The sequence below is a fragment of the Maylandia zebra genome, linkage group LG17 (assembly GCF_041146795.1).
Source record: "Maylandia zebra isolate NMK-2024a linkage group LG17, Mzebra_GT3a, whole genome shotgun sequence".
NCBI classification, from domain to species: domain Eukaryota; kingdom Metazoa; phylum Chordata; class Actinopteri; order Cichliformes; family Cichlidae; genus Maylandia; species Maylandia zebra.
The window spans coordinates 29,371,797-29,397,424 of record NC_135183.1 but is presented as its reverse complement, the minus strand read 5'-3'; the positions used below and the strand labels follow the sequence as shown (position 1 = coordinate 29,397,424).

The window sequence follows — 25,628 nt, the reverse complement described above, 5'->3', positions numbered from 1 at the left end:
TTTTCCTCCAATATCTGTGGTTCTCCTGGGCCTTGGGTTGAGTGATGCATGCTGGGATCTTGGCAGAGGCTATGAGGCTAATGAGATATTAGTGTGCATTTAACTCCCACTGTGTTCACTTCCTTTTCTTCACCTTTTCATTCCTCTGCTCACCCCATTCCAGGGCACTGTCAGTTATTTAACCCCAGCCAACCTTTTAAGGTGGACTCACAGGGGTCAATATGGTATAAATTAATCAGCAGATATTAATTTAGAGGTGTACTTCTGCACCCGGGAGTGAACATCTGTCACTTTAGAGAATTCCACAGTGACAGGAATTTTTTTTTTTGGCCCAGTTATCCATGATAATAGATGGAGAGTCTTGGCAGCCAATTGGATTAGCCCCTTGTGGTTGGCTTTAATGAAGATTACACACCCCTGTGGTTAATGGATATTAGGAAAGGAAGAGGCGTATTGTGAAACTTGGCTCTGACAGGGCAATACCCAGGCAATGCCAGAGTGCCTGTAGTACTTTTAAAAATCAAAATGCCCATCAATGATCCAAATAACTGTTTAAGGAGTCTTAAACATTCCCATTCTGTGCGCTTGACACCAATTACTTGGTGTGTATGCATATTTCCATATCAGCACCCACAGCATATTTAGATTCAGATACTCACCAGTTGCTCTTCCATGTGTGTCGGACATGCGGGTCATGGATGTTGTGTTTGTCGGCCTGCTCATCCAGGAAGTCAAACATATATTTGATGGCCAGTGGCAGAGCGCTGCCTCGATGGGCTGTGCTAAAGATGGTCTCAAACAGGTCATCCACAAACTTCTGTAGCGTACCCTACAGAGCAAGGAGAGGAGAGTTACAAAGATTCAGTCATTCTCTCATTTTTCAAAACTTCACTAACAGTAGCAGAAATGCCATTAATATGTATATTTGTTTCTGTGTCAGTTTGAGTTGTGCAGTGCACGACACTTTCTCTCCCAGCGCCGATGTTTATGTGTCTGACTCATATCTCACAGACCCTGCCCTTAAATCTGCTTGCAGCTTTGATGGGGGAAATTGTTATTTCACAGCTGACTTTTAATAATATCTAGGAACAGGAGGCGCATCTCCTAAGCCTCTTTGTGCTGCCGGATTAGCTCCCACACTGCACCATTGACCCTAATTTGATTTAATGTTGGTGACTTTAAGAAGGAGGAGGAGAAGAGAGACAGAGAGTGAGAGAATCTAATCCTCTTGTAAAGAATGAGCTGATGGGATGCACGGGAAAAAGGCGAGAGCCAGAGATGGAAATGAAACCACACAAGTTTCCTATCAGAAGAAGAGGCCATTGAGTGTGGCAGATGAGGTGTGTACAGGCATTGGCAAATAAAAATCCAATTTGGGTGGAGCGGGTGACCAAATCACAGAGTCAGGAGAGATAGAAGGGGAGAATGGGAGGAGGGAATCCTGTTAGTTCGACAATCATGGCTATAATTCTAATGTGGCCCACATTCCCGGCAGCTTACCATTTTTCTATGCAGACGGTATCACATCTCTATATCAAGCCCACGTGCCTTCCTAGTTGCTAAGGGAAGGCCTATCGGGTACATGTGTGCAGAGACAGTGAAATCTGTGTATGTGCCTACTAGTGCTTAGGCTGTGACATTTTACGTCATCCTCGATCTCAAGGGGTGCACCACTATCAACACTGTCATCATCACAGGGTTCTCTTGGTCCCTGGTGGAGCTGAAACTGCCAACATAACCCCCCCACGACCATCTACCCTGTCATTAGACTGCACTCTAAACACAATGTGTCATCTGGATGTTTTGATGCCATCTGCCTCCGCATTGAAATGCAAGGAAAGCGACGTTGGGGATAGCAATGAAACAGGGAGGCTGAGACAGGCGCGCACACACACACTCTCAAGTGTACAAGTGGAGGGAAAATGCAATCCTTCCCTGCACCAGTCCACACACGTGAACACGTCCTGTACCCACACTCAAGAGTGTCACTGATGGAGCTAATATGAGAGATGTGAGTGGCGTTGCCAAGGAGAGGTATTTATTGGTAAGGTGAAAGCCAAACGCAGTCAATTACACTGCCTGTCTGCCCAATCATTTCTCAGCAAGAGAGATGGCCAGCCAAGATAAACTGGTTATTTCTCAAAAACAATCCATCTGGAAAGACGATGCGCTGTCCGTAGTCAGAAGCCACCTTCCTGCACTCAGGAACGAGATAATGGCAAGAAAATGGAGCGACTCACAGAGGCTGAGAGGCGACGTGTGCATGTGTGAAGGTGTGTGGAGAACTATACAGTATGTGTCATGACGATAGCTGCTTTGTTTTTCCTGCCTCATCCCATTCTGGGATCTGTAGTTTGTTTATTAATTTCTTTCATATGCCCTGCACTTCACAGTCACTATTGCGCCTCTCTTTCCCTGTTAACTGATCACCAGACTTGTTGGTTTTCCGGTGTGTAGAATCTCACCACTAAATGTCAGCAGATTGCAGATTTTTAGTCACCCGTTTTCATACACCTCCCAGTTCTACTGCATAATCCTGCGGTGCTACGGTGGCCGCTGTAGGACTAACAACTCTGGTCACTGTTTAACTGTAGTGAGTGTATGCTGTCAGCAAGTGTTTCCCTCTCCTGATGTGTATATCTATTAACTCTGTGTAAGGAGTTGATGAGTCAGCCAGTGTTAGTCAAACTTTCTTCAAAGTGGCGCTAACATTGTTGAACTTGGGCACTTTGGTCTCATACGATGTGGGAATCTACTTAATTGGTTTATCAGAACAATGGTGTTATTTTTAGGACATAAGCATGGCCTTAAAGGTGGCATTACGTTAGCTTTTAATCAGCTGTTCATCTTCAACAAACCAGCGTCTGCTTGTATGTATTCTTAATGAATTCATTCATGAAGTTTGTGAAAATACGTTTTGGAAGATGCAAGTACACACTCGTGAACAAGACCCCGAGATACTTAAAGTCCTCCACTTGGGGCAGGAACTTGTCTCTCGCCCGGAGTGGGCACTCCACCCGTTTCCAGCTGAGGGCCATGGCCTCAGATTTGCAGGTGCTGATTCTCATTCCCACCGCTTCACACTCGGCTGCGAACCGTTCCAGAGCGAGCTGGAGGCCATCACCCGATGAAGCCAACTACATCATCCAGAGAAGGGAGCGGGAGATTGACAGACGGTGCAGTCGCTGCTGTAGCTGCAGTGATGCGGACGCTGTACCGGTGGTGAAAAGAGAGCTGAGTATAAAAGCAAAGCGCTCCATTTACAGGTCGATCTGCATCCCTACCCTCACCTATGGTCACGAGCTGTGGGTAGTGACTGAAAGAATGAGATCGCAGATACAGAAGCGGCGGAAATCAGCTTCCTCTGAAGGCTGGCTGGCCTCTCCCTTAGAGATAGGGTGAGAAGTTTAGGTATCCAGGAGGGGCTCAAGTAGAGCCGCTGCTCCTCCACATCGAAAGGAGCCAGTTGAGGTGGTTCAGGCATCTGACAAGGATGCCTCCTGGGCGCCTCCTGGGCGAGGTGTTACGGGCATGTCCCACCGGGAGGAGGCCCAGATCAGACCCAGGACACCCCGGAGAGATTATATCTCTCAGCTGGCCCAGGAACTCCTTGGTGTTCCCCCAGACAAGCTGGAGGAGGTGGCTGGGGAGAGGGAGGTCTGGGCTTCTCTGCTTAGGCTGCTGCCCCTGCGACACGGCCGCAGATAAGTAGAAGAAGATGGATGGATGGAAGGTAATTACCCACTAATCAATGTATAAGTATGAGCAAAATATTATTTTTTTTAGTATTTAGTATTAAATGACCTCAAAAAACAACTGACTGCAACTTTAAGTGTACTGACTATAAGTATGTGGTATCACTAGTTCAAGATTCTTTATTCGTCACATGCATAGTTATGCAGGTATAACACACATTGAAATGTAACCTGACACGCTCCTCAACTTGTGCAAAAAAGGGGGGGAGAGAGGAAGAACATTATGTGAATGTGCAGTAGTAGCATTGTATGCTAGTGAATGTACAGAATGTACATTAAGTGTAGTATTCCAAGTCAAGGTAGAGACAAACGAAATATGGTAAATAATCACATACTAACCTTTGTCTTTGTCAATTCAATTGTATTTATATAGGGCGAAATAGTTCCCCCAAGGTGCTTTATATTGCAAGATAAAGACAGTCCAATAACAATGACTGAATAAATCTATTAGACAGTCACGGTGATATATCTACTCAAAAAGGCAGACATCAGTGTTTCAAGTTGTATGGTATTATGTAAATGTGCGAGATTCTACTATAAGACCTTTGGATGGGCCTATGAGTTGCCATGCTAAACTTGGGAATAAGTCTTCCTCCAGATCATGGCAAGCTGTCCAGGTGCAGAGGAAGCGAAGAAACCCCAAAAACCCCACCAAAATTATGATGATTACTATGCTCAGTACTGGGATGATGTCAAGCTGATATGTAATTTTGTTTTCTGCAGTGTTTGTAGTGCCCTACATTGATCCTGCACAATTCAGCCATAGCTCCTAAACACCTTCCAGTGTAGCACGGTAGAGCATTAAGGTACTCTTTGGTAATCTTTTCAGCAGAGCGACCGTGGTATGTGTACGTTAAACTTCTGTTTAACAGCTACAATAAATCCTTTAAGCTTACAGCTGTTACTCTGGGTTTCTCGTCTATTACTCCACTGTGAATTCATCTTAGCTGGGTGCCCACTTGCAGGCTAAATCGCCTCAAATTATAGCCAATTTGTCTAACTGTGGACAGATAAGTATCTTAACTCCCTGAGATAACTTGTTTAATCTGCCCAGCTAAATGCAAATCAACAATTCCTGATAATAAAAAATGAGATTCTGTTTTGCAGATCTATAGTGGGATTGGTAGATGGGATGATAACGTGTACTGTTTTAATGTTAAGCATAAACTTTTTCCACCCTACATTGCAAATATCTTAATGATGTGTTCGGTATCAATATGAACAACAGAACGAGCAGCGTATCATTAGTTTAAATCATTTGTGTTTAGATTTTGAGCTTAGATCGAGATAAATAAATATAACTGGAAAGGGTTTCTTATTGCTGTAAATGCTTTTGTGGTTGTAGAGGCTGTTGTTCACCGGAAAGCAAACACGCTTTCATAAAGACAAAAACAGCAGCGGCAAAAAAAGAGGATTTGTTTGCCTATTATCTAGATGTACTATTTCAAAGACAAGTTGGAATTGGCACAACCAAATTAGTTCCATGTTCCTGCTCATTAGCCAACATGTTCCATAAAGGATGATCATCCTGCTTCTTCCCTCTGTGCCTGTTTAATGGATGTGCTACCGGTGTGTTTGAGACACTCCACTTTAGACTCCTGACACTTTTCATTTATATTGCATATATTGAACTCGGTTTATGTTCTCTGTGTTAACAGCTAAACAAAGACATTCAGAAGATGAAAAGTGGAAGTGCTGGTGAATTTAAAAAAAAAAAAACACATCCTAAACATTTTCAGCTCAGAGCCTCCCACTTTCTTTTACCCTCCCCATATGGCTGTGTGAGTCTGATAGAAAGGGTGTATTGGTGTTGGGGGGAAGAGGGACAAGGTGCTTTAAGAGTGGATTGTTCATTTGCATTCAGCTGTTGGATCAAAGTCACATTTTCCTCCAAACCAAATTAACTGTATTTTTTTTTTCCTTCTTAGGGGCCATTGTCGCAAGACGCATTCAAAGAGACCAATTTTATAGTCATTTCTATATTTGCCTGATAATTTTTTTTTTTTTATAACAGAAAAACCTTCACTGGTTTCATCGGTCTTTTCTTCTTTACCCTTTTTGATATGCTGCTGCATCAATGCAACAGTAATGAAAAAAGAAAAACAAACAGAAATATCCATTTTCTCGTTCTCACCTGAGGGGATAGAGGAATACATTTGAATAATCTTTTCCACTGAGATGACTCATCCAAAGTAAACATGAATATTTAAATACAGCGAGGGATTTTATTCGTTATTATAACACGGGGTAAAAGATGGAGTGACCTTTTAGCCTTTCACCTGCTGAACTGCTTCGGTTAAAGATGCTACTGCTGAGTTGGATAACTTTATTTTGTCTGGTTTGATCATATAAATTGTGCGCGTAGTATTGGCTAAATTGAGCAAGTTGCTAGATAAAGGAGACCTATTATGCTTTTCTGATTTTTCTCTTCAAATTAAACATAGGGAAAGTTTATTTGAGTTAATGAGAGAGGATATCCCTAATGTGGTCATTACAGAAACGCAGCTCTGTCTGTGAGCACTGTACCCCACCCACCAGCTGTTCAGTCTTTGTTTGTGAGGGGCAGCTAATCAGAATAAAGATAACTTAAAAGGAAGTTAAAACATCTTTTTTTTAAAAACAGTGGATAAAAGGATGGGCTGCACCAAAGCCCAATATAATATAAATAATGATTATTTGGCCAGTGATTCATGCAAAGCTACTCTAGTAGAGACGAAGAACAAAAATATGGACCTAGAGGTTAGCACAGTAGGTCCTCACAGATTAGTGTCTCTCCTAAACATAGATTGCTAACCTTGGTGGCCAGAAGTCTTGTCAGGTAGATCTCAGAGACCATCTTGCTCCCGCGGTCGCCCTCTTTCTGGTCTCCGTGCTCGTGGTTCTTAACCAAGTGCCAAACCTTCACCCCACTCTCCAGGTCGGGGGTGATCATAGGAGTACGGGTACGAAGGCTGTCGGGGCTTCCAGTGTACTTGATCATGTTTTCTGTGAGAAACAACATGCTTCAGTTTATGAAATGCTGCTAATTTATGCAAAACACAGAGTCAGATAAGTGTTAATTTTCTTTTATAAAAATCATTAAAAACGTTTTGTTTTGTTGTTCAGATAGTCACAGAAGACAGATTAAAGCTAAATCAAACTAGTGAAAAGGAAAAAAGAAAGAATCAGTCACAGGCAGCACAAACACAATAAAAAAAAGGAAAATGCAACCAAAAAGGCAAAGAAAACTATAACCTGCATGTCAGCAACAGAATGTAGTTTCTTGGTCTGAGGTTTCCAATTTACAGGTGTGTGAGATTGGATATGAAACTTTCAGAAAGTCTGCATGGTTAATTTTTCATGGCTTCTTCTCCAAGTGACAAGACATAGCATTGCCGCCTGACACAAAATCGAACAGGTGTCAGACGAGATGAAATATGTATGGCCCACCCAATGGCCGGAGCGGCGATGACATTTCCAAACACATGGCTCAATGAATGTTTACACAGTGTGAAAAAAAAAAATTGATCAGTGGGTGCGGTTTGGAGAGGAGTGTAAAAAGAAAAAAAAAAAAAAGAGTGATTTTCACCGTGACAGAAATCAATCTGTCCAGAGAGAGAAGCAGGAGGAGTGTATGGAGAAGAGAGTCTGCGGGAAAATAAGGGACAGCTGGAGACAACAGATACAAAGTGTGTGTGTTTTTATGTGTCTGTGTATTGACTACTCATATTTGATCGCAGTATGATCAACTAAAAAAATTCAAACGCCTGCGTCTCCTATAGGGCACTTCACTGAGCGTTATTTGACTGTAGCTTTGTTACAAGGTTAACAAACCACATACACTATATGCAGGACAAGCGCGACACAAAATGTGGTGCTTTGAATTGTTAGCTTTGCCCTTGTGGTATGGCAGAACAGTGTGCTCATTTTGTGGTAATTATTTATTCAAGAAGTTGGAGAGCTGAGGGTGATGCGTAGTGAGTGATACACAGGAGAGAGAGAGTTTCTCTTTCTTTTTTTTTATTCTATTCTGATCCAGTTCCGCGCGCGCTGTTATATTTCCCGTGTTTCCCTTCTTTTCCTTCTTGTGGTTTTTTGATGGGAACATTACATCAAAGATCAAACACAAAGGTTTCTCCTTTCATTCTCCAACTCAACATGTTATAGAGAATGTTTGTCTGAATCTTTGAACTTTTTTCCACAACTTTCTCACCAGCCCCACTCCTCTTCCTCCTCCTGCTGCTGCTCTTCAGCAGCTCTATTAAATTCACCCTTGTCTATTTCTTCACTATTTGGCTATTGTACTCAGGGAGAGTTCAAAGTCACTCTCAAGTACCACACTAGTTGTGAAGTGCATCACACTTGCATTTGAAGTCAGTCCCTTTAAAAATAAATACATATAACTAAATAAATAAATAAATAAATAAAAAAATAAAAAATAAAAAGATATATATATATATATATATATATATATATATATATATATATATAAAAATATAAATAAACCTGCGGGCGGTTTATCCTTCAAGCTCGGGTCCTCTACCAGAGGCCTGGGAGCTTGAGGGTCCTGCGCAGTATCTTAGCTGTTCCCAGGACTGCGCTCTTCTGGACAGAGATCTCCGATGTTGTTCCTGGGATCTGCTGGAGCCACTCGCCTAGCTTGGGAGTCACCGCACCTAGTGCTCCGATTACCACGGGGACCACCGTTACCTTCACCCTCCACATCCTCTCGAGCTCTTCTCTGAGCCCTTGGTATTTCTCCAGCTTCTCGTGTTCCTTCTTCCTGATATTGCTGTCATTCGGAACCGCTACATCGATCACTACGGCCGTCTTCTTCTGTTTGTCTACCACCACTATGTCCGGTTGGTTAGCCACCACCATTTTGTCCGTCTGTATCTGGAAGTCCCACAGGATCTTAGCTCGGTCATTCTCCACCACCCTTGGGGGCATCTCCCATTTTGACCTCGGGACTTCCAGGTTATACTCGGCACAGATGTTCCTGTACACTATGCCGGCCACTTGGTTATGGCGTTCCATGTATGCCTTGCCTGCTAGCATCTTGCACCCTGCTGTTATGTGCTGGATTGTCTCTGGGGCATCTTTACACAGCCTGCACCTGGGGTCTTGCCTGGTGTGATAGACCCCAGCCTCTATGGATCTTGTGCTCAGAGCTTGTTCTTGTGCTGCCATGATTAGTGCCTCTGTGCTGTCTTTCAGTCCAGCTTTGTCCAGCCACTGGTAGGATTTCTGGATATCAGCCACCTCCTCTATCTGCCGGTGGTACATACCGTGCAGGGGCCTGTCCTTCCATGATGGTTCCTCGTCTCCCTCCTCTTTCTTGGGTTTTTGCTGCCTGAGGTATTCACTGAGCACTCGGTCAGTTGGGGCCATCTTCCCAATGTATTCTTGGATGTTCGTTGTCTCATCCTGGACTGTGGTGCTGACACTCACCAGTCCCCGGCCCCCTTCCTTCCGCTTAGCGTACAGCCTCAGGGTGCTGGACTTGGGGTGAAACCCTCCATGCATGGTAAGGAGCTTTCTTGTCTTTATGTCAGTGGCTTCTATCTCCTATATATATATATATATATAGTGGGGTGTGTATGGAGGGGGGGTATTCCTGGCATCCTCCTTCTCCTTCTCTCCCTCTTCTGTTGCACCACTCACCTTGCCCTATCTGGTCTAATTTAGAGCTGGAGAGATGAGGTGAGACCATATGGAGATGAGACAATGCTAATAACGTGGGACCACATTTGAAGTGTCTGAAGTGTTTGTGACCAGTGAGGCTTAGCCCTTTGATCATCAACAAACTTGATGGTTTTTCAGGTTCAAGGAGACGTGTAGAAGGCACACAGGAAAAAACACATGGAAGGATAAGAGGAGCCACTTTGGATTCTCAAGAGGCCGGAACAACTGAGGAAAGAGTGCGTTTTTGTCTCTTCATATTTTAGAAATCTTGTATTTCTGGTCCACCACTGCTGACATGCAGGGTCCTCAAGTGATACCATCCACTGCTGCAGGGTCAGTGAGTTACTCTAACAACACCGGATTATTAAACAAAATGGACAAATGCAATATTTTTATTCCTTGAGTGGATTGTTTTATTTCAAATAAATTTATACGTATAGTTTTGCTAATAATTTTCATTTTCATTACCAAGCATCAATTCCTAAGATATTTCTTTTACTGAGTTATGAATACATTAAAAAAAACAAAATACATATAGTTTCTAAAGCAAACTCGGTCCACCTAAGAAAGTGGCTCTCTGATAACTGAAACTTATGGTACAGAAAGAGGCCGGCTTACCATATTTACTTGCAGAAGTTCGGGACACGGTGGAGTTATTTACAGAGTTGTAGGCTGTAACTTGCTTGGGAACCAAGGCCATTACTGCATTATCAGGTACCTGAAACACAAATATAATGTAAATCTCTCTTCAAAACAATAGCAATTTTCTGTGGTATTTCTTTCCCCATTTGTACACATTTCTGACACAGCCACTAAGAATAGGAAAAAAAAACATATCACTGCGTAGGTGTCACTTTCTGTATTTCCTTCCATCTATTCTTGTTTCGGGTGAATAAACAGAGAATATCTTATTACCCTTATGTGTTTTGCTTTGCCCACACATACATATGATGACTGACAGTGGGAGGGAGAGTTTTGCAGAGCATTGTGCAGGCCTGTGTGAGAGAGGATGTCACAAAGTCTCTATTCAATAATACCTTTCCTCTAGGGTGGCGTGTTTGTGTGTGTGTGTTTGAGAGCATGTGTATGAAGATGTGAAGTGTGTGGAAATGAATGAATGAATCAGTCAATTGCATGCTCCTCCTTCCCCAGTCTGCCAAATAGGATTCAATTAATGAAACTGGAATGCAGCCTCTCCCACCAGTACACACACACACACACACGCACGCACATAATGCCTCTATTCTACATAAAATGACTACCCAGGCTGCAGGCTAAGCCCGGGTTAATTGAAGTGATCTTTATCACCGTGTGGGTGGATGCAACCGAGGGGGTGGGGACTTCAGCCCATGTGTATGTGTGTGAGGTCCGGGGCGTTATTAAGATTGCATTGTTATTTCACCCTTTCACTCAATCTGCTCCTTATGCATAATATGTTTATATCATTGTCTGTATGAGGCCCACAGGGCAGATCTCCTCCCTGATCACTGCTCTTATATGTCGAACCCATATGAAATAAGCAGAGCGCAGTGGAACATAATAGAATGTGAAAAAGAAGGAGTGGCATTTGGGGAAATAACATTTGGAGAATAAAGGCAGAAAACAGAGCACACTTTCCTGAAAGAGAGGAGGCGGAGAGAAATGTCTCATTATGGGCCTGAAAGATCAGATATGGAAAATGCCATTTCTTCTTTTCTTTTGCTTGTAGCTACCATGTGACGTTTTCCCGAATGAGAAGTTTCCACTTAGTTTGCGATGCAAACTGTGACAGTACAACCAAGTGCGGGGGGGAGTTTGGCTAGTGGCAGATCAAAGCTGATTAGTGTAATAAAGAACAGCACATGATTCTATTCAGTGTGTCTGGTTGGCCATATTAGCTTCAGATTGGACAAACAATACTGATGGAAAATGTCTGAAGGAAATGGCAAAATATAGCTGCACATCTGGGTTCTTTAAGATGGCATCAATCAATAGAGGGCATCAATGGATTTGATCTCACTCACAACGATCTACGGATTTCAAATCAGATCGATCATTTCAAAGAAATGAAGTCAGTAACAGAAGATTAGAAATGCTAAATATGGGACTGCAGATGCCCTTGACTGCAGCTTGAATGTGTTTGTGATGTCCCCTCCCCTTCTAGCTCTGTTTAGCCTCCTGACAATTTCACAGACGATGCCATGTTTTTTTTTCTCCCTCTCTCGGTCTGTCAAGGATAAGGTGCCCTTATTCCCCAGCCTGAAAAAATGAATTAACTTCTGTCTTCATTATCTTATCTCCGATTTGAATCAGCTCCCTAATCCATTCCACCCACGCTTCATACTCACAGCCTGTTGACACTCGCTGCTGCTGACATTTAATTTAGGCACCACGTAAACTGCACTTGGAGGGCACAGTCGCTACTTGCTCAACTGCTTGAATTATTAACACCTTATTGACAATACAGGCCTGTTTCCCCATCCAAACTCCTTCCATGTGACTGGATGTGCAGTTATGAGTCATGTGGCACAAAACACCTGCCGATTCGTGTCAAAGTCTCTGTGTAAATGCACCGATGTATTTAATGAGTGACACATCTTTGTATTTTGTGCATTTGTCTTCGTTTGACGGTCTCTGACCAGTGATGTGTGTCCACGCCAACATTAATCAAAGTCAAAAACAAGATGATCCCCGGAGGCAGCACACCTGAAGCCCACTCCACACAGGGGATTACTCCTAAGTGTCACTGTGCTGTTGGCAAGTTCCTTGCCTCACCTTGTGAGCCAGGCAGATAACATGTGGTGTATAAGGGGATGTCCTTATCTGTCAAGTACTTGATAGATAACTGCAATAAGTGAACTCTGAATTATCTAGTCAGCTTAAGGAAAAGGAGAAGATGAGCTGCAAAAGCAGCCACAGATAGTGAGATGATGTGTAGTAAAGAAAGGGAGACAGATTGTATGCAATACTAAATGCCAGGTGCTTGTGCTCACTATCAAATTTTCTTCTAAAAAAATGTGAAGTGATACATTTGAGGTTTGCTGCTGAAATGCAACAAAAACTTTTCTAACTTTCTTTAAAGTTTTTGCAATTTCAAAACTTTGTGACTTAGCCCATAAAAATATGAAATAAATAAATAATAAAACTACCCGATTTTAATTTTGACCTCAAAAAAAGGATAGCTCAGGATAGGATACAGGAGCATGCTTGATATTGTTTGGCATTCACATGTGCAGCATGGGTTTGTCCATGAGGAGGAAGTGTTTGAGAGAAAGGACTGACGTCTTTAGGTGCTACAGCATCAGAACCAGCATACTCATCACATTATGCTCCTTGTAATTTTGTGCTCTTGCTCAAAATGGTATTTAAGTTAAGAACTGCTGTCTTTACACGCTGTGGAGACGCAGCACGTAGAACAAACCCACAAGTACATGTGGGTAAGAAGGCGATCTAAAAACAACAACTACATTAAAAGCAGTGCTTTGCTGCCCCAAGAGGCTATCTATAAACAAAGATCTGCCATTTTTTATTTAATTACAGCATTTCTTTTTTTAATGGGTGTAGTCGTGGAACTTTAATTACACCTTGTAATGTGAATTTCTGTACTGTATTAACTGCAAGCCCGAAATTATAAGGTTCAAAGTTTCAGCTGACACCATTCTCTGTGCAATGTGGTGTAAAACTTTGATTTTCACGTGTACATGGGCGTCCACACCATCGACAAACACAAAGCAAACGTTCGTAACTATTAAATCACTGGAACACAATAATGAGTTTAATACAGGATCCAGCTGCATTTTTCTGTATACCGCTAAAAGCGTACCTGATAATGGGACAGCATGTTCAGTCTCTTCCAGTCACCTTCGATCTTTGTGGTGATGTCCTCATCCTGCAGGATCATGCGCTGTCCTCGACCCTGACGCCACTCTGCAATTGAGATGGAATTTAAAAATATATATATTTCAAATAATCTTCTTATAGAAATCCATCAGACCAGGTGCCGAAATAATCCTTTAGGAGACACAAATGCAAAACATAAAATAGAGATGTAATGATTACACAGATACTTGATATCTCTGAGAAGTTAGAAGACCTCACCTTGCAGCATGTATAGTCATCCCGTTCTCAGTTTATTCTCTCGCTCTCTGGAGTTTATCTTTATACCCCTTTCTACTTCTACTCGTCTCCCCACATAAGAGCACTATATCCCAAATTACACAACAGCCAGACCGACTGTCCTTGAGGAGTCCACAGAGGGAAAACAGACGATGCCAAACAGAAAAGTCTGAGTGTTATGCTTTCAGGCCTCCCCCAAAATAGTGATACCTTAATCAAATTCAGGGATCCAGTCAAACGAAACATACATAATCCATCCCACACACAGCCCGTTCAACTGATTATATTTACTCTTTAAAAATCTCACCATATAATTTAGGAAACAACCATTCTTTCATTTAATAAACATATTTTTAGTCAAATATTATTATTTGTAAGGAAAAAAAATAGTTTTGTGTTATAAGGTTGAAAAGTTCTGATGGCTCTAGTTTTCTTGGCTTCTTTTTATAGCTTGTGCCTAATTCTGTTAGTCAGATATATTCGGATTCTACACTGGCTGTTTCTCTGTGTAGCAATCAGAGTCTCCCTATGGGCTAAAAAGTTAGTTTCTAACTCTGGCTTAAGTTTGCAATTCTTAGATGAAGAACAAGCACACACCAGAGGTAAAAAAAAAGCACAACTTTTTTCTAATAAGAGTGTCAAACATTATTTTATCATCACCTTGATCTCTTTTTTCTTTGCTTTCCACAGAACAATCAATTAACATTGTCTAATAAGACTGAATAAAGTCAAAAGGACATAAAAAGGTCTTTGGGTGGGGGTAAAAGGTTAGCAAATAGGTAGAACTAAAACAGAAAATGCTTCTGTGCTAGACGACTACAAAATGCGAGTTAAATTAATCACCCTCCTCCTCTTTGCTCTTTTCTCCATTTGTTTTGCTGGTGTACTCGATGGCTGTGAATATAGGGTTTGTGCACTTCTATTTCTACCCACAGAACTAGCCTTCACGTTTCAGCCTCTGAAGGTACTATTGGTTCCTGTGCTTCCTTCATCAAACTTTCATCTTCATCCCGCTGCCAAGCTGCTCTTAATGTTGTTCAGAATCTCCACCGAGGCGGACCACAACACAATTCAGCGAGACAACAAAATTGCCAAAAAATTGTGCAACTTCAATACCCAGAGTCTGCTGACCATCTAATTTCCATGCTTTTCAAAACAAGCAACTTCCAGTCCGCGTTTTTCAATGACTAGGAAGGCTTTTACATGACCTTACATCCAAATTACATCTGCATTACATATACAACAGGCCTTGTAAATCTGCGCAACCTCACTACAAAGCAAAACAAAAGCTTTGATAGAAACATCTCACGATACCCCAGCAACATTATAATGAGTGAAAAAGGAAAGCCATCTTGAAAACAAACAGGCAGATGATTTCTCTATTCTTTTTGCAGACATCATGGGCTCTATGAATATGTTATTGTGCCTGCACTACTTGCTGAGCTTCCCACTTCTGTCGGCCACTGTCATCTCCTATTCTGATCACAAACAGAGAAACAAAGCGACAATCACCGCGATGCTTGGTGAGGCCTGTCTTTGGAGGATTGACCAGAATTGTGTTAGCAACTGAAAAATCTGCTGGAAATACAGATTCTCCTGTTGTTTGTCTATACAGTTCATCTTCCCATAAAGATGCAAATAAGCGCCTGTCTCCAGGCAGGGCTCAACAGACGAACGGGGAACAAAAAGAACGAGAGGAAGGAACAAATAAAAGCATAAACCTGGTGTGAAAACTGCAACAAACTGAGATCACACGTATTCCCAAATCCAGTGGTATCTAATCAGGATGTGTGTGTGTACACTTAGTCTTCAGGGGAATGAATAACAGCTGAAGGTAAAGTGAAAGGCTGAAGGTGACTGTGGTACTTGACAAAGAGGCAAGACACAGGTTTGCTACTGCCAGCATTTGCACAAAGACACCAACACACACAGGGCTTATTCTTTGTTCCTAGGTCCTATCTTCATTTGTACTCTACAGAGGACTGCAGCAGAGGGCAGTGGAATTAAAAACAATACCCCAGGATAACAACGCTTCTGGCAAGTTTATCTCAAGACAGGCCTGCAAAAATCCTATTATCCTTATCAACAACTGTGTGTCAGAAGTTACAAAAGCCACTGGTGTTACCTGTACATGTAGTTAGAAAATAAAGTGAAATAGAATATGTGTTTCCACTGAAGAGTTATCATCAGTGTTAATTGTGCAATACCAGGAAAAAAACAAATCACAGACGTGAACGGATATGTCAAACCTGTTTTAAGTCTACTAATGGACTTGTGATTAAGAGAGAAACTTCTTTTAATCTGTGCAGCAAGTGTTAGAAATACATTTTAATAAAGTTTCTTTCTAACATTATTTGAAATGTCTACTCATAACAGAGTTGTTACACTCCTCATTAGACGGATACAAGCACTAACCACACGGTGTGAATGCTTAACCAAGATGTAGGAGTGTTTAGTATTGAAGGTAAAATTGCTACATGCTTACACAACACAGTTTCAGTTAGGGAGACGCTGCCTTGACCATGTGTGGGGGTATAACATAGTGTTTCTATACTGTTGATAGCGTAACTAGATACAAACTTTGAGGTACCGGTTAGAACTGACACAAGTGTAGAGTAGGTAGGTATTTTCTCACACAGGACAAGACCCCAGATTGAGGACGAAGACCAATGCCAAGAGGAAGGACCACGAGGAGAACGAATCAGGGAGCGCTAAACCACGGCCTCTTCCCAGCGATAGCCAATCACAGATATATGCGTGTCTGATATATGCTTTGAATTATAAATATTTTTCCACTTTTCTGTGTGCAGACTGCCTGATATAGAGAAGTCCACAGCTGTGCAACTCAAATCTCTAACCTTTTGATAATAAAATAGTGTGAACTACTAGATTGTCGCCTGAACTTCACTCAGAAAAAAAGAACACCACACAAGTGGGGTGCAAAATGTTTAGACAGCACTGAAAAAATAACCAAATTGCTCTATACACGCGTTCTCTTCTGCTTACATTTATTCATTCTCTCCCTTATGCTTGCAATCACACACACACACACCCACACACTCGCACTGAGCGAGTGACCAGAGAACTCCAATTGCCAATTCCCTCTTGTAATAAAACAATAATAGAACAACACGTCCTGCCCAAATGGGGCCATAAAACAATTTCATCCAGGAGTGTTGTCAAAAGGCTAAACTAATCTTTTTACTTAGCTGTCTCAGACAGATTCCCTGTGGTATATTCCTAGCCCATCTGAGAGCTGAGGTTGGTTATAAATATGCTATTACCAAAAAACAACAGGGGTTTGAAAAAATCCATCTGGCAAAATTAAACCATAAAAAGCAACAGTCCACAGTGAAAAGACAGCCTGTAGGTATTTGGCAGGACAACAATAACGGATAACAATATTATGCTCACATGTAGTAGGGGTGTGCATGTGTACCCTACACCAATAAAGGTGTACAAGAACCCCTGAGCACTACAGTAGGATGTCTTGCCAAGAAGGTACATAATTGCACCTCTTTCCCCTAACAGTGGCCCATTAAAGTAATTACTTGCTTTAGGAAGGAAGGAAAGAAACACACAGAGAACGAAGGGAAGAAATAAAAAGGAAAGGAATGGCTCGCTGAGCGTCGCAATTGATTAGCTGATCAATCATCTGACTCAGACGCTAGTTGACATCTGAGTCGATCGATGGGAAGTTTTGGGAGGAGAGAGACCAATCTCAAGACATCTGAGCCATCACAGCCAGGAAGTCAAGTCTCCCGAGGTAAAAAAAAAAACAACACAAAACAACTTCTCTATATCTAAGAGGACTTTACTTTTTAAGAAGGCCTGGGTAGAGTGGAGAAGATAAAAAATAAAATAAAATAAAAAATCGATGTCTGTCTCAGCTCAGCCAGCTTCCTCCAGGCACACGAATAGATCATTTCTATATTTCATATTTTTTTTGTCTTTTTGTGTTTTATTCTTGTTCGTATTTTCTTCTGGACCATTGAGTCCACAATAAAGGCTGTCTGATCTGAAACACTGAATCTTAAGAACTGTTTTGATAAGCTGAACAGTATCTACAGGAATGTGAAGGAGCTCCCAATCATAGAATTATTTCAGATTTCTATTTCATTATTCTATTTTTTTCCCACACTGTTCACATAAACAAGGCAAAGATTCATACCCAGGTCCATATCAGACGCTTTCAGGCGGTGTGAATGCGGGACGTTCTTGTAGATGGCATCCAGTATCTTCTCCTTCACTTGGCTTATGGTGTCACAGTTTAGCACCTTAACCTGGATCTCTGGACTCTTCTCATTTTCTGGATGTATGCAGTTTACCACCTGAAACACGCACAAAACCATCACTGTGGTGAGTCTAATAAGGAAATGCAATAATTCTGTGCCTGCCAAGGGGTCCGTGAGAGAACTGCAGGAAAAGAAAATATTCACTATGGAAACTGCTCTTTTCTCAGAGCTTGAGACGAGAGTAATTTGCTACCTGAACTGATGAGCACTAAAGTAGCTAATTATAACAATATTATCATATTCATCAGCTCTTACAGTACTGCCTTTGGGTGTTGGTGGCAATACCTGAATTACAAGATGAGCACAAATACACGTTAAAGGGGTGAGAGAATAAACGTCTCATCTTTTATAAAAGCATCATTCCAAACACGTATGCCCACGTTGTACATAAAATGAAAAATTCCCTTTAAAAGGGTTAACTATCGGCAGTTTCTAGACATTTTTCTACTGCAAGAACTGGGGTGGGTAGAAAACTATTGGTGTTGGAAAAGACAATGTGAAATATGTATGCAAATCTGTACTCCCAGAATGCTGAGTACAAACTGGTCTGACACTAGAAGAGAAAACCGAACAATGTCTAAGTTTCCCCTCCAGAAACAACAACGGTCACAGTGGAGCCAGGATAACAGACAGATCTGGGCAGTAAAATAGAGGTTCCATGAGGAGCGAGCTTCATCGTCTGTGCACTTGTGCAGACACATACACAAACATAGTCTATTTCCTTCCTCCTCATCCCAAAGCCCTGCTCTTTTGCTTGACAGCTCGGGTCTCAACAGGAAGTGAGGTCGCCCCTCCCGTGCCCCCTTCATGTCAAGCGTAACAACGACAACTTTGTGTCCCATTGCAAATCTCATGACCAACCACCCATAACCAACCTTTTACTCTCGCCTTGTCCCCGAAAGCATATTAAGTGTCCCCAGTGAGCCCTTGGACCCGTGGGCAGGTGAACCCCTTACCAGCGTCTTGTAGTCAATCTGTTGTCTGATGAGCTTGTCTTCACTGAGCGAGTAGCGTGCCTCTCCTGTGATGGAGTCAATGGGGCCTTTTTCCATCTGCTGCTTGATGGCACAGAAGAGGGAGAAAAGAGGCTCGCCTGCACACTCCTGTGAAGAGATTTGACGAAAGGGGGACGTTTGGAAAAGAATGAAGACATTTTAAAGCCTTTTTTCTGCGCTCAGCTCACTGACAGCGAAGCGTATTTTTGTCTCAGAAGATAAAATTTTGTGGTGGGTTTTTATAACCGCTTTACTTCCAAGTGTTGCTGAGTAAGACTTATAAACGTCATGTTCCCGATAATATTGCACCTGTTTCACCTAAATTAAAGAAAATTGTACCACCTATCAATATAGAGCCATTGCCGAAGTTAGGGGAAGGTTTGATGGATAAACAATTTTTTAAAAAAAAAAGTGAAAACCCTCCCCAAGACACTCCTGTTTATCAAAAAGAAGAGACTGGCCATTTATCATTGTTTATATTTATCTCCTCCAGCTGCAGAAAAGTGATGACTACGGAGATGGCGGAGAGAAACAGGATGATTGTGACATTTTCTAGACTCAAAGGTGGAGAGAAGTTGTGGTTTTGCTTTTAGTGAATAGTGGTGTCCTGTGAAGTAAAAAGTACACCTCAGTGCTGCATCAACATGTCAGTATGCTTTCTAGCTAAAAAAGGACAACAAATCCTCCAAGTGTTAGATGAATCTTCGGTGGCTGTGGCAGAGAGGCTGTCTTTTGAATATTATGAAAACATTTTCCAAATGGAAGCCCAGACGACACACAAAATATGCCGTGTGTACGCTGTATTTTATGCACACTCATAGGCTATTTGTGCTATTCCTGTACCCAGCTGTACTAAAGGTAAACATCTGATTTAACAGACTCAAAAAAGTACATGCAGAGTTACAGGACATCAGACATGATTATGCTTGTGCTATATTGATATATCCATACGCTGGAAACCAGAACAACCAGTAACAATAATTCAGCTGTTAAATATTGTTAAAATTAGGAACACTGGCCAACTGTCCTATTATAGTTCCTTACTATCCGAACTATTAAGAGGTCCCTGAAAAGCCATCAGTGGATCCAAAACACCAGTATTAACAGGGGCTATCTAAAGAAATCACATTTGTCCCATATTAGCTTCTCCTCACGGGCTTCATGAAAAAAAAAAAAACAACCTCAAATTAAATGTACCATCATTACCATCATAATTTATAGTATCATATTATCCCAATACAGCACTTTATGTCAGAGTGCAGGCTTACTTGTGGTTCCCAGAGTTTTGGAAAAGTGCAATGATAGGCAAAGCCTTCAGCTATCGGCTCCTCTCTTGTGGAACCATTTTAGATCCAGTAGGCAGAAAACCGTTTTATTTTTAAGATTAGACTATAACTCTTCTTCTTTAAAGCTTATATTTAGTTAGGTGACCCCGAACTACCCTTTTGTTATGCTGCACAAGGCTCTGGCTGCTGGGGGACCTGATGCACTGAGCACCATGCCTCAGCACCACAGTTTTTATGCTTTGTCCTATCCGTCTTCCTTTCCCCTTTCTTCTCAGCTCAGCTTTTTGTGGCATATTGCTGAAGTGCCTTGCCTTTTTGGCATGCTAGGCTAACTGGTGATTCTAAAGTGGCTGCAGGTGTGGATATGAGTGTGAATGGTTGTTTGTGTCTTTGTGCTAGCCCTGTGTAGGACTTGTGACCTGTCCAGTGTGTCTCTTACCCCGTGTCAGCTGCGATGGGCTCCAAGCCCCCCTGCAAACCTCAACTGAATGAATGGTTAAGCCAATGGATGGATGAATGGATGGAGAGCAGGAAGCATAATCACAGAAAACTAAAGAGTTACCTTCAGAAACTTGTAGAGGAGGAATGTAAACCAGTTGGTCAGCATTTTCTCCGCAACAGACTCGGTCCTGGAAACAGACAGCGACAAAGCACATCATGAACATATGATCCCTGTGCTCTTATTACATCATTAATATTCAACACCATTGTCAAATATTAAGTTGAAAATGATGGCCACTGCCATTGAATACGCCTGGGCTATGCAAACATAATTGCAAAGCCATGTATTGGGAAAGCCTTTGCACGTGCTATATGATGGCCTTTCAGACAATCTTTCGGCTTGCCTTTATGCTCAGGCACGCCAAGGGCAGCTTGTCTACAGTGGCAGGGATTTTAATATGAGGCAAAGCAATTAAAAGCCTTTATTTGATCCCAGTGGATTGATGTCGTTAGGGGCTGGAGCGGCTCTGTAATAACACTGGCCTCATTATCAAGCGCTCCCTTGCCTATTCACTGGACTAACACTCGATCCGTGCACAATAGAAAGTGAATGAATACATCTCCCTCCCTTTCTCTGCCTGGCATCCATGCTCCACTGGTGTGGCAAAATGGTGTGCATCTCTTTTTGTGTGTATGTGCTGACCTGGGCTAGCAGAGTGAGTGATCCCATGTGAATGGCTAATATGCATACATAATAACAACAGTGGTGGCAAAGAGAAAAGGAGGATAGGCAACGATCGAATGTCTTTTGACAGCAACCTTCTTGGCCAGCAGCAGGGGTGTGTGTGGGCAATCTGTCAGAACACCTCAGATACACACCCACACACCCCTGCCTCCATCCTCAATGAGCAACTACCATAGGCATCAATATTTCAGGATTAGTGTCCATTGTGCCCGCTTGTGTGCGTGTAGATTTTGTCCCTAGTGTTTCGACTGCCACCTGCAGCCCTCCCACCCCTCACCATTCAGACAGCCTCTTAAAGGGACTTCAAACTGAGCTGTGAGGAGGGGGGGCTTCATGTCTGCTGTGCCAGTGGGCTGGTCTGGTACCCCCCTCTCAACACTGGCACAGCACCTGGGGGGGATTAACTTCCTGCCTCTCACTGTGCCCGCACTTTTATTTTGCCGCCCTTCCTCCGTCCACAGATCCAAGGGTCAACAAGGTCACGTTTCATCTTTTCTTTCATGTGTCCTTGCTCTCTCTCTTCCTCCTGCTGGCTGCAATATTCTGGATCCTGTAATCATACACGCTTCCAAATCCTCTCCATTTCCACAAATGTAGCCTATCTATCAAAGGGATGAAAGGAGCATGGAGAAAGGAGGAGGTGCACTGGCAAGGAAGGAGTGAGGCAGTACTGAACAAGGCAAATGAAGAAAAGAACTAAAATAAATAGCTTGCCTTTGCCTCTTTAAAAAAAAAAAAAAGAAAAAAAAAAAGAATTCCTCAACTTGCTTTTTCTTACTCCAATCTCCAATGAAAGCTGTGTTTGTGTGTTTGTGTGTGCCTGGACAATTGCAAGGCTGTTTTAAGGCTAGTGTGCAAAAAGCACAAATTAATCCCACTGCGCATGTATTCAGAAATTATCATGTGTGCTGACTAGTGTTTATTGTATGTGTCTGTGCATGCGTCTGGCAGTGGGTGGTAACCCTGCAGTGCTAAGAAGTCTTGGCACAGCCGCACTGTTTCGCTTATGCTCATTCTCACTCATAGCGCACTCTGTGGGGAACGAGGATAAAAATGGCACTGTGACGGAGATGTTTGAACATCTAACATTAGCGTTCGGTTTTATAACTTTCGAACAATGTTCTCCAAACCTTTACTCGGCTCAGATTCAAAACACAGCACAACCTATGTTTGGGTTAATGCAATGAAATGTGCCGTGGCGTGTTGGCATGGTCGAGCTTGTCTGCTTGGCAGACAGACAGTGGGACAGTGAGCATTGAGAATGAGCTAGAGCTGTGGGGACCTGGCAATATTTCGTTCCCATTGATTACCGAGGTAGGATAGATGGGACTCCATGCCTCATCGAGTATTTAACCTTTTCGTTGGCCACACCTGCAAGTTACGTGCATTTTAATGTCCATATGACACAGTTAGTGTGACTCATTAATCAATATCCAGCCAATTAAGTTATAAAGAACCTTTCGTGTCACCTTTAATCAAATCAAATCACTTTTTTTCATTTACTGATAAACTGTTTGTTCACACTTTAGAATACAACGCAGCTCCTCCAGAATAATAGAGTTACAACAATATTAACAAGTCCTTACTCTGTCTAACAAACAATTTCTCACATTTTAAAAGCTGGAACCAGAAAGTATTTCACAGTTTTAAATTAAATCAATTTAATAATGAGTTGTTAAAAGTCCAAAATATATCGTGACAATCAACAAAGTATTATTTCATGACACCTATCCGTTTGTCTGCCTGTCTATCAAATTCAGCTTGAGGTGTCTCTCTTGCATTAAGGGGAAGTAGTAACTGCAGTTTCTTTGATTTTAGCCACATGCTAAAGCAGCACAGCTTGAAATGAGAAACCATTTCTATTTGTCACTATGGCTCTGGGTGGGTGAGGAAGATTGGTCATCATAAGTGTCAAACTGTCTTGCAGTGATGGCTTGCTACTGACTCGGACTTGTTGATGCATGTGCGCCGACATTTATTGCATTTATTGCTCACACCCAAACAGAGAGAGCGCTTATCCTTATACAAGGGGCCCTTCAGACCTGTGCGATGACAGGATGTCTGTGCATGAAGCCAAAGCAATATTGTGATTAACACATGAACATATTGGGTTTTCATCTTTTGACCAAAAATCAAAACTGCTATTTTAACGCGTCGACTGTCGCCAAACAAAACTTAAGGCTGCAAGAAAGGCAGTTTAACTCTGCATGATGAGGGATGCTGGTGTGGGGAGGCTTGGAGAGATGGAGGAATGAAGCAAAGAGAGGAGTTGAAGGAGGAGAATGCAGCAAGGAATGCGACAGATGGTTGTGGAAGGCTCTCGTTAGTTAGCTTGCCTGGTGGTTGTGCTTCAGCACAGGTTGAGATGGGACAGATGGAAGGATGTGTGTTCGTGTGTGGAAAGAGAGAGAGAGAGAGAGGGAAAAAGGCACACACACACACACAGATTTCTTGGAAGAGGAGGCAGTGGGTATCCGTGCTCAGATGCTGTGCCAGAGACACCCTGCTCACGCACTTTAAGCATTGATTTAGCAATCAAGAAAACAGGGGAGGGGAGGGGGGAGAAGGGGAGGAAGAGCTGGGAATATAGATTGAGGGAGTGAGTATAGGAGAGCAAGTGAGTGATAAAGATAGTGACGATGTTACACAAGGGACACAAGCTTCAAGCTTCAGAACTGAAGACAAACATGAGAGAGAGAGCAGCGAAGAGTGAGACGACGGAGTCAGGTAGTGAGGGAGGAGAATACTGAAAATGAACAAACAAGGAAAGAAAAAGAAAAGAGACAGAACAAATTAAAGAGGGACTGGGGGGTGGAGTGCTACTTCCTCCATCTTCACAGCCCCCTGCCTATATATCTGGGCTATTTTCAGTTGCTATCCAGCGACGCACCAGTCAGCCCACACTACAGGGTGGCAGAGCTTGCTCAAACTGCCTTATCACATCTGAAATGCATGCTGGGTTGTTGGAGAGCTAATAAGCGCAACGGTGGAGGAAGAATGAGATAAGGACAGTCTGATCAGTGCCAATCACAATCGTGTGTATGACAAATAGGGATTCAAACTGGGTGTGGATGTGTTGTAAACATGTGCTCTTTCCTCACTGCTGGCTGAATGCAATGACATTGTCGCCGGGGTTTCCATCTGCCCTGTCACCAAGGGTGAAGAGAAGGAAGTGTCAAAATAAAGTATCTTATATTCGGTGTCTACAGTTGTTGGTCATGCACAGGTCGCTGTAGAACTTTCTGTGACTATTTCCTTGTGAAGTTAATCCTAAATTCACTTTTGAATCAAATTCTCGTATGAGATTAATAATTATCTGCATGGAGAGCACACACAAGGCTCTGGTGACGCATAAACTGAGTGATCAAAGAGCTGCTCTCACGACTCGCCTGCGTGCCTTAAAGTCATCAGCTTTCCTCAGGTGGTGACACAGCTTTAAGTATCTGCATTGTCCTTGACCGCCTCTCCCTGTCTCTGCTGTACGCGCCATCTCTTATGCTGTATCTACTGCCGGGATCAGCAGTTACTCCATTGTTTAGTGGCTGCACCATATTCGGTGAGCTCTGGCTGCAGTTAATCAGCTTCCAGCCCAGACGGCAATAATTTCTCTCTGCATCACCAAGCAGAGCCTAAACAGGCGTTCATGAGGTGAATGTGCCCACTGTCTTCTGGATGGTACGGTGAACAGCATTAATTTCAGTCCCGTCTGCATATCCTTGCTGTGTTCATGCATTTGTCTTCGTTGGCCGAGAGTGAGTGAGGGTGTTTTTAGGCAGAAGGAGAATAAGAATTAGAATCGAAATGAGATGGACAACTTCATTTATGATATGCTTGTCAAATTATCTGGGGATGCCAAGACTTGAGTGACAACCTGCAAGTAAAAACAACATAACATGTGTGTGTAGTGTAAGTATCAGTGAGCATGCACGCGCTACACACGTACAGCTGTGAGGAAGCCGGTTCACTCAAGAAACCATAATCATCACATTTACCAAACACTGTAGGCAGGAAGCATAATCACATACAGTGCTGTGTTCAAGTGCATGCCATTAAGGCTTTGACTGCAAATCCAACGGAGGATTGTGATTGTGCCAGAGTGCAAGCTTTTCACAGTCTCACTTTCTCCCGTTTTCATAAATGAGTTTTTTTTTTTCCTCTTGAGCTATTTGAAATTGGATTCAGTGCTAATTAATTATAATTATTTTGCTAATGATGTGCACGGTAATACACTCTGGTGTTTCTGAGACAGAGCCAGCAATTCAAGGTCACAGGAGTTAATCCAAACATGTCAGGGGACACATCCAGTGCTTCACAGTAAAGAGGAACCTGTATAAAACGTCCATTTCTATTCC

The 25,628-nt window shown here is 42.4% G+C and overlaps 1 protein-coding gene across 3 annotated transcripts in view; it reads right to left on the bottom strand.

The window, feature by feature from the left end:
* Positions 1–25,628, bottom strand: part of plxna4 (plexin A4) — a 244,758-nt gene that overhangs the window by 11,129 nt on the left and 208,001 nt on the right. For all 3 annotated transcript variants that reach the window (XM_076875467.1, XM_004548251.3, XM_004548250.3), the window contains exons 23-29: positions 20,653–20,719; positions 18,766–18,912; positions 17,686–17,845; positions 13,222–13,325; positions 10,038–10,137; positions 6,550–6,740; positions 660–829 (exon numbers count right to left, since the gene is read on the bottom strand). In XM_076875467.1, the coding sequence (XP_076731582.1) occupies positions 660–829; positions 6,550–6,740; positions 10,038–10,137; positions 13,222–13,325; positions 17,686–17,845; positions 18,766–18,912; positions 20,653–20,719 (939 nt within the window). The remainder of the gene's footprint in view (positions 1–659; positions 830–6,549; positions 6,741–10,037; positions 10,138–13,221; positions 13,326–17,685; positions 17,846–18,765; positions 18,913–20,652; positions 20,720–25,628) is intronic.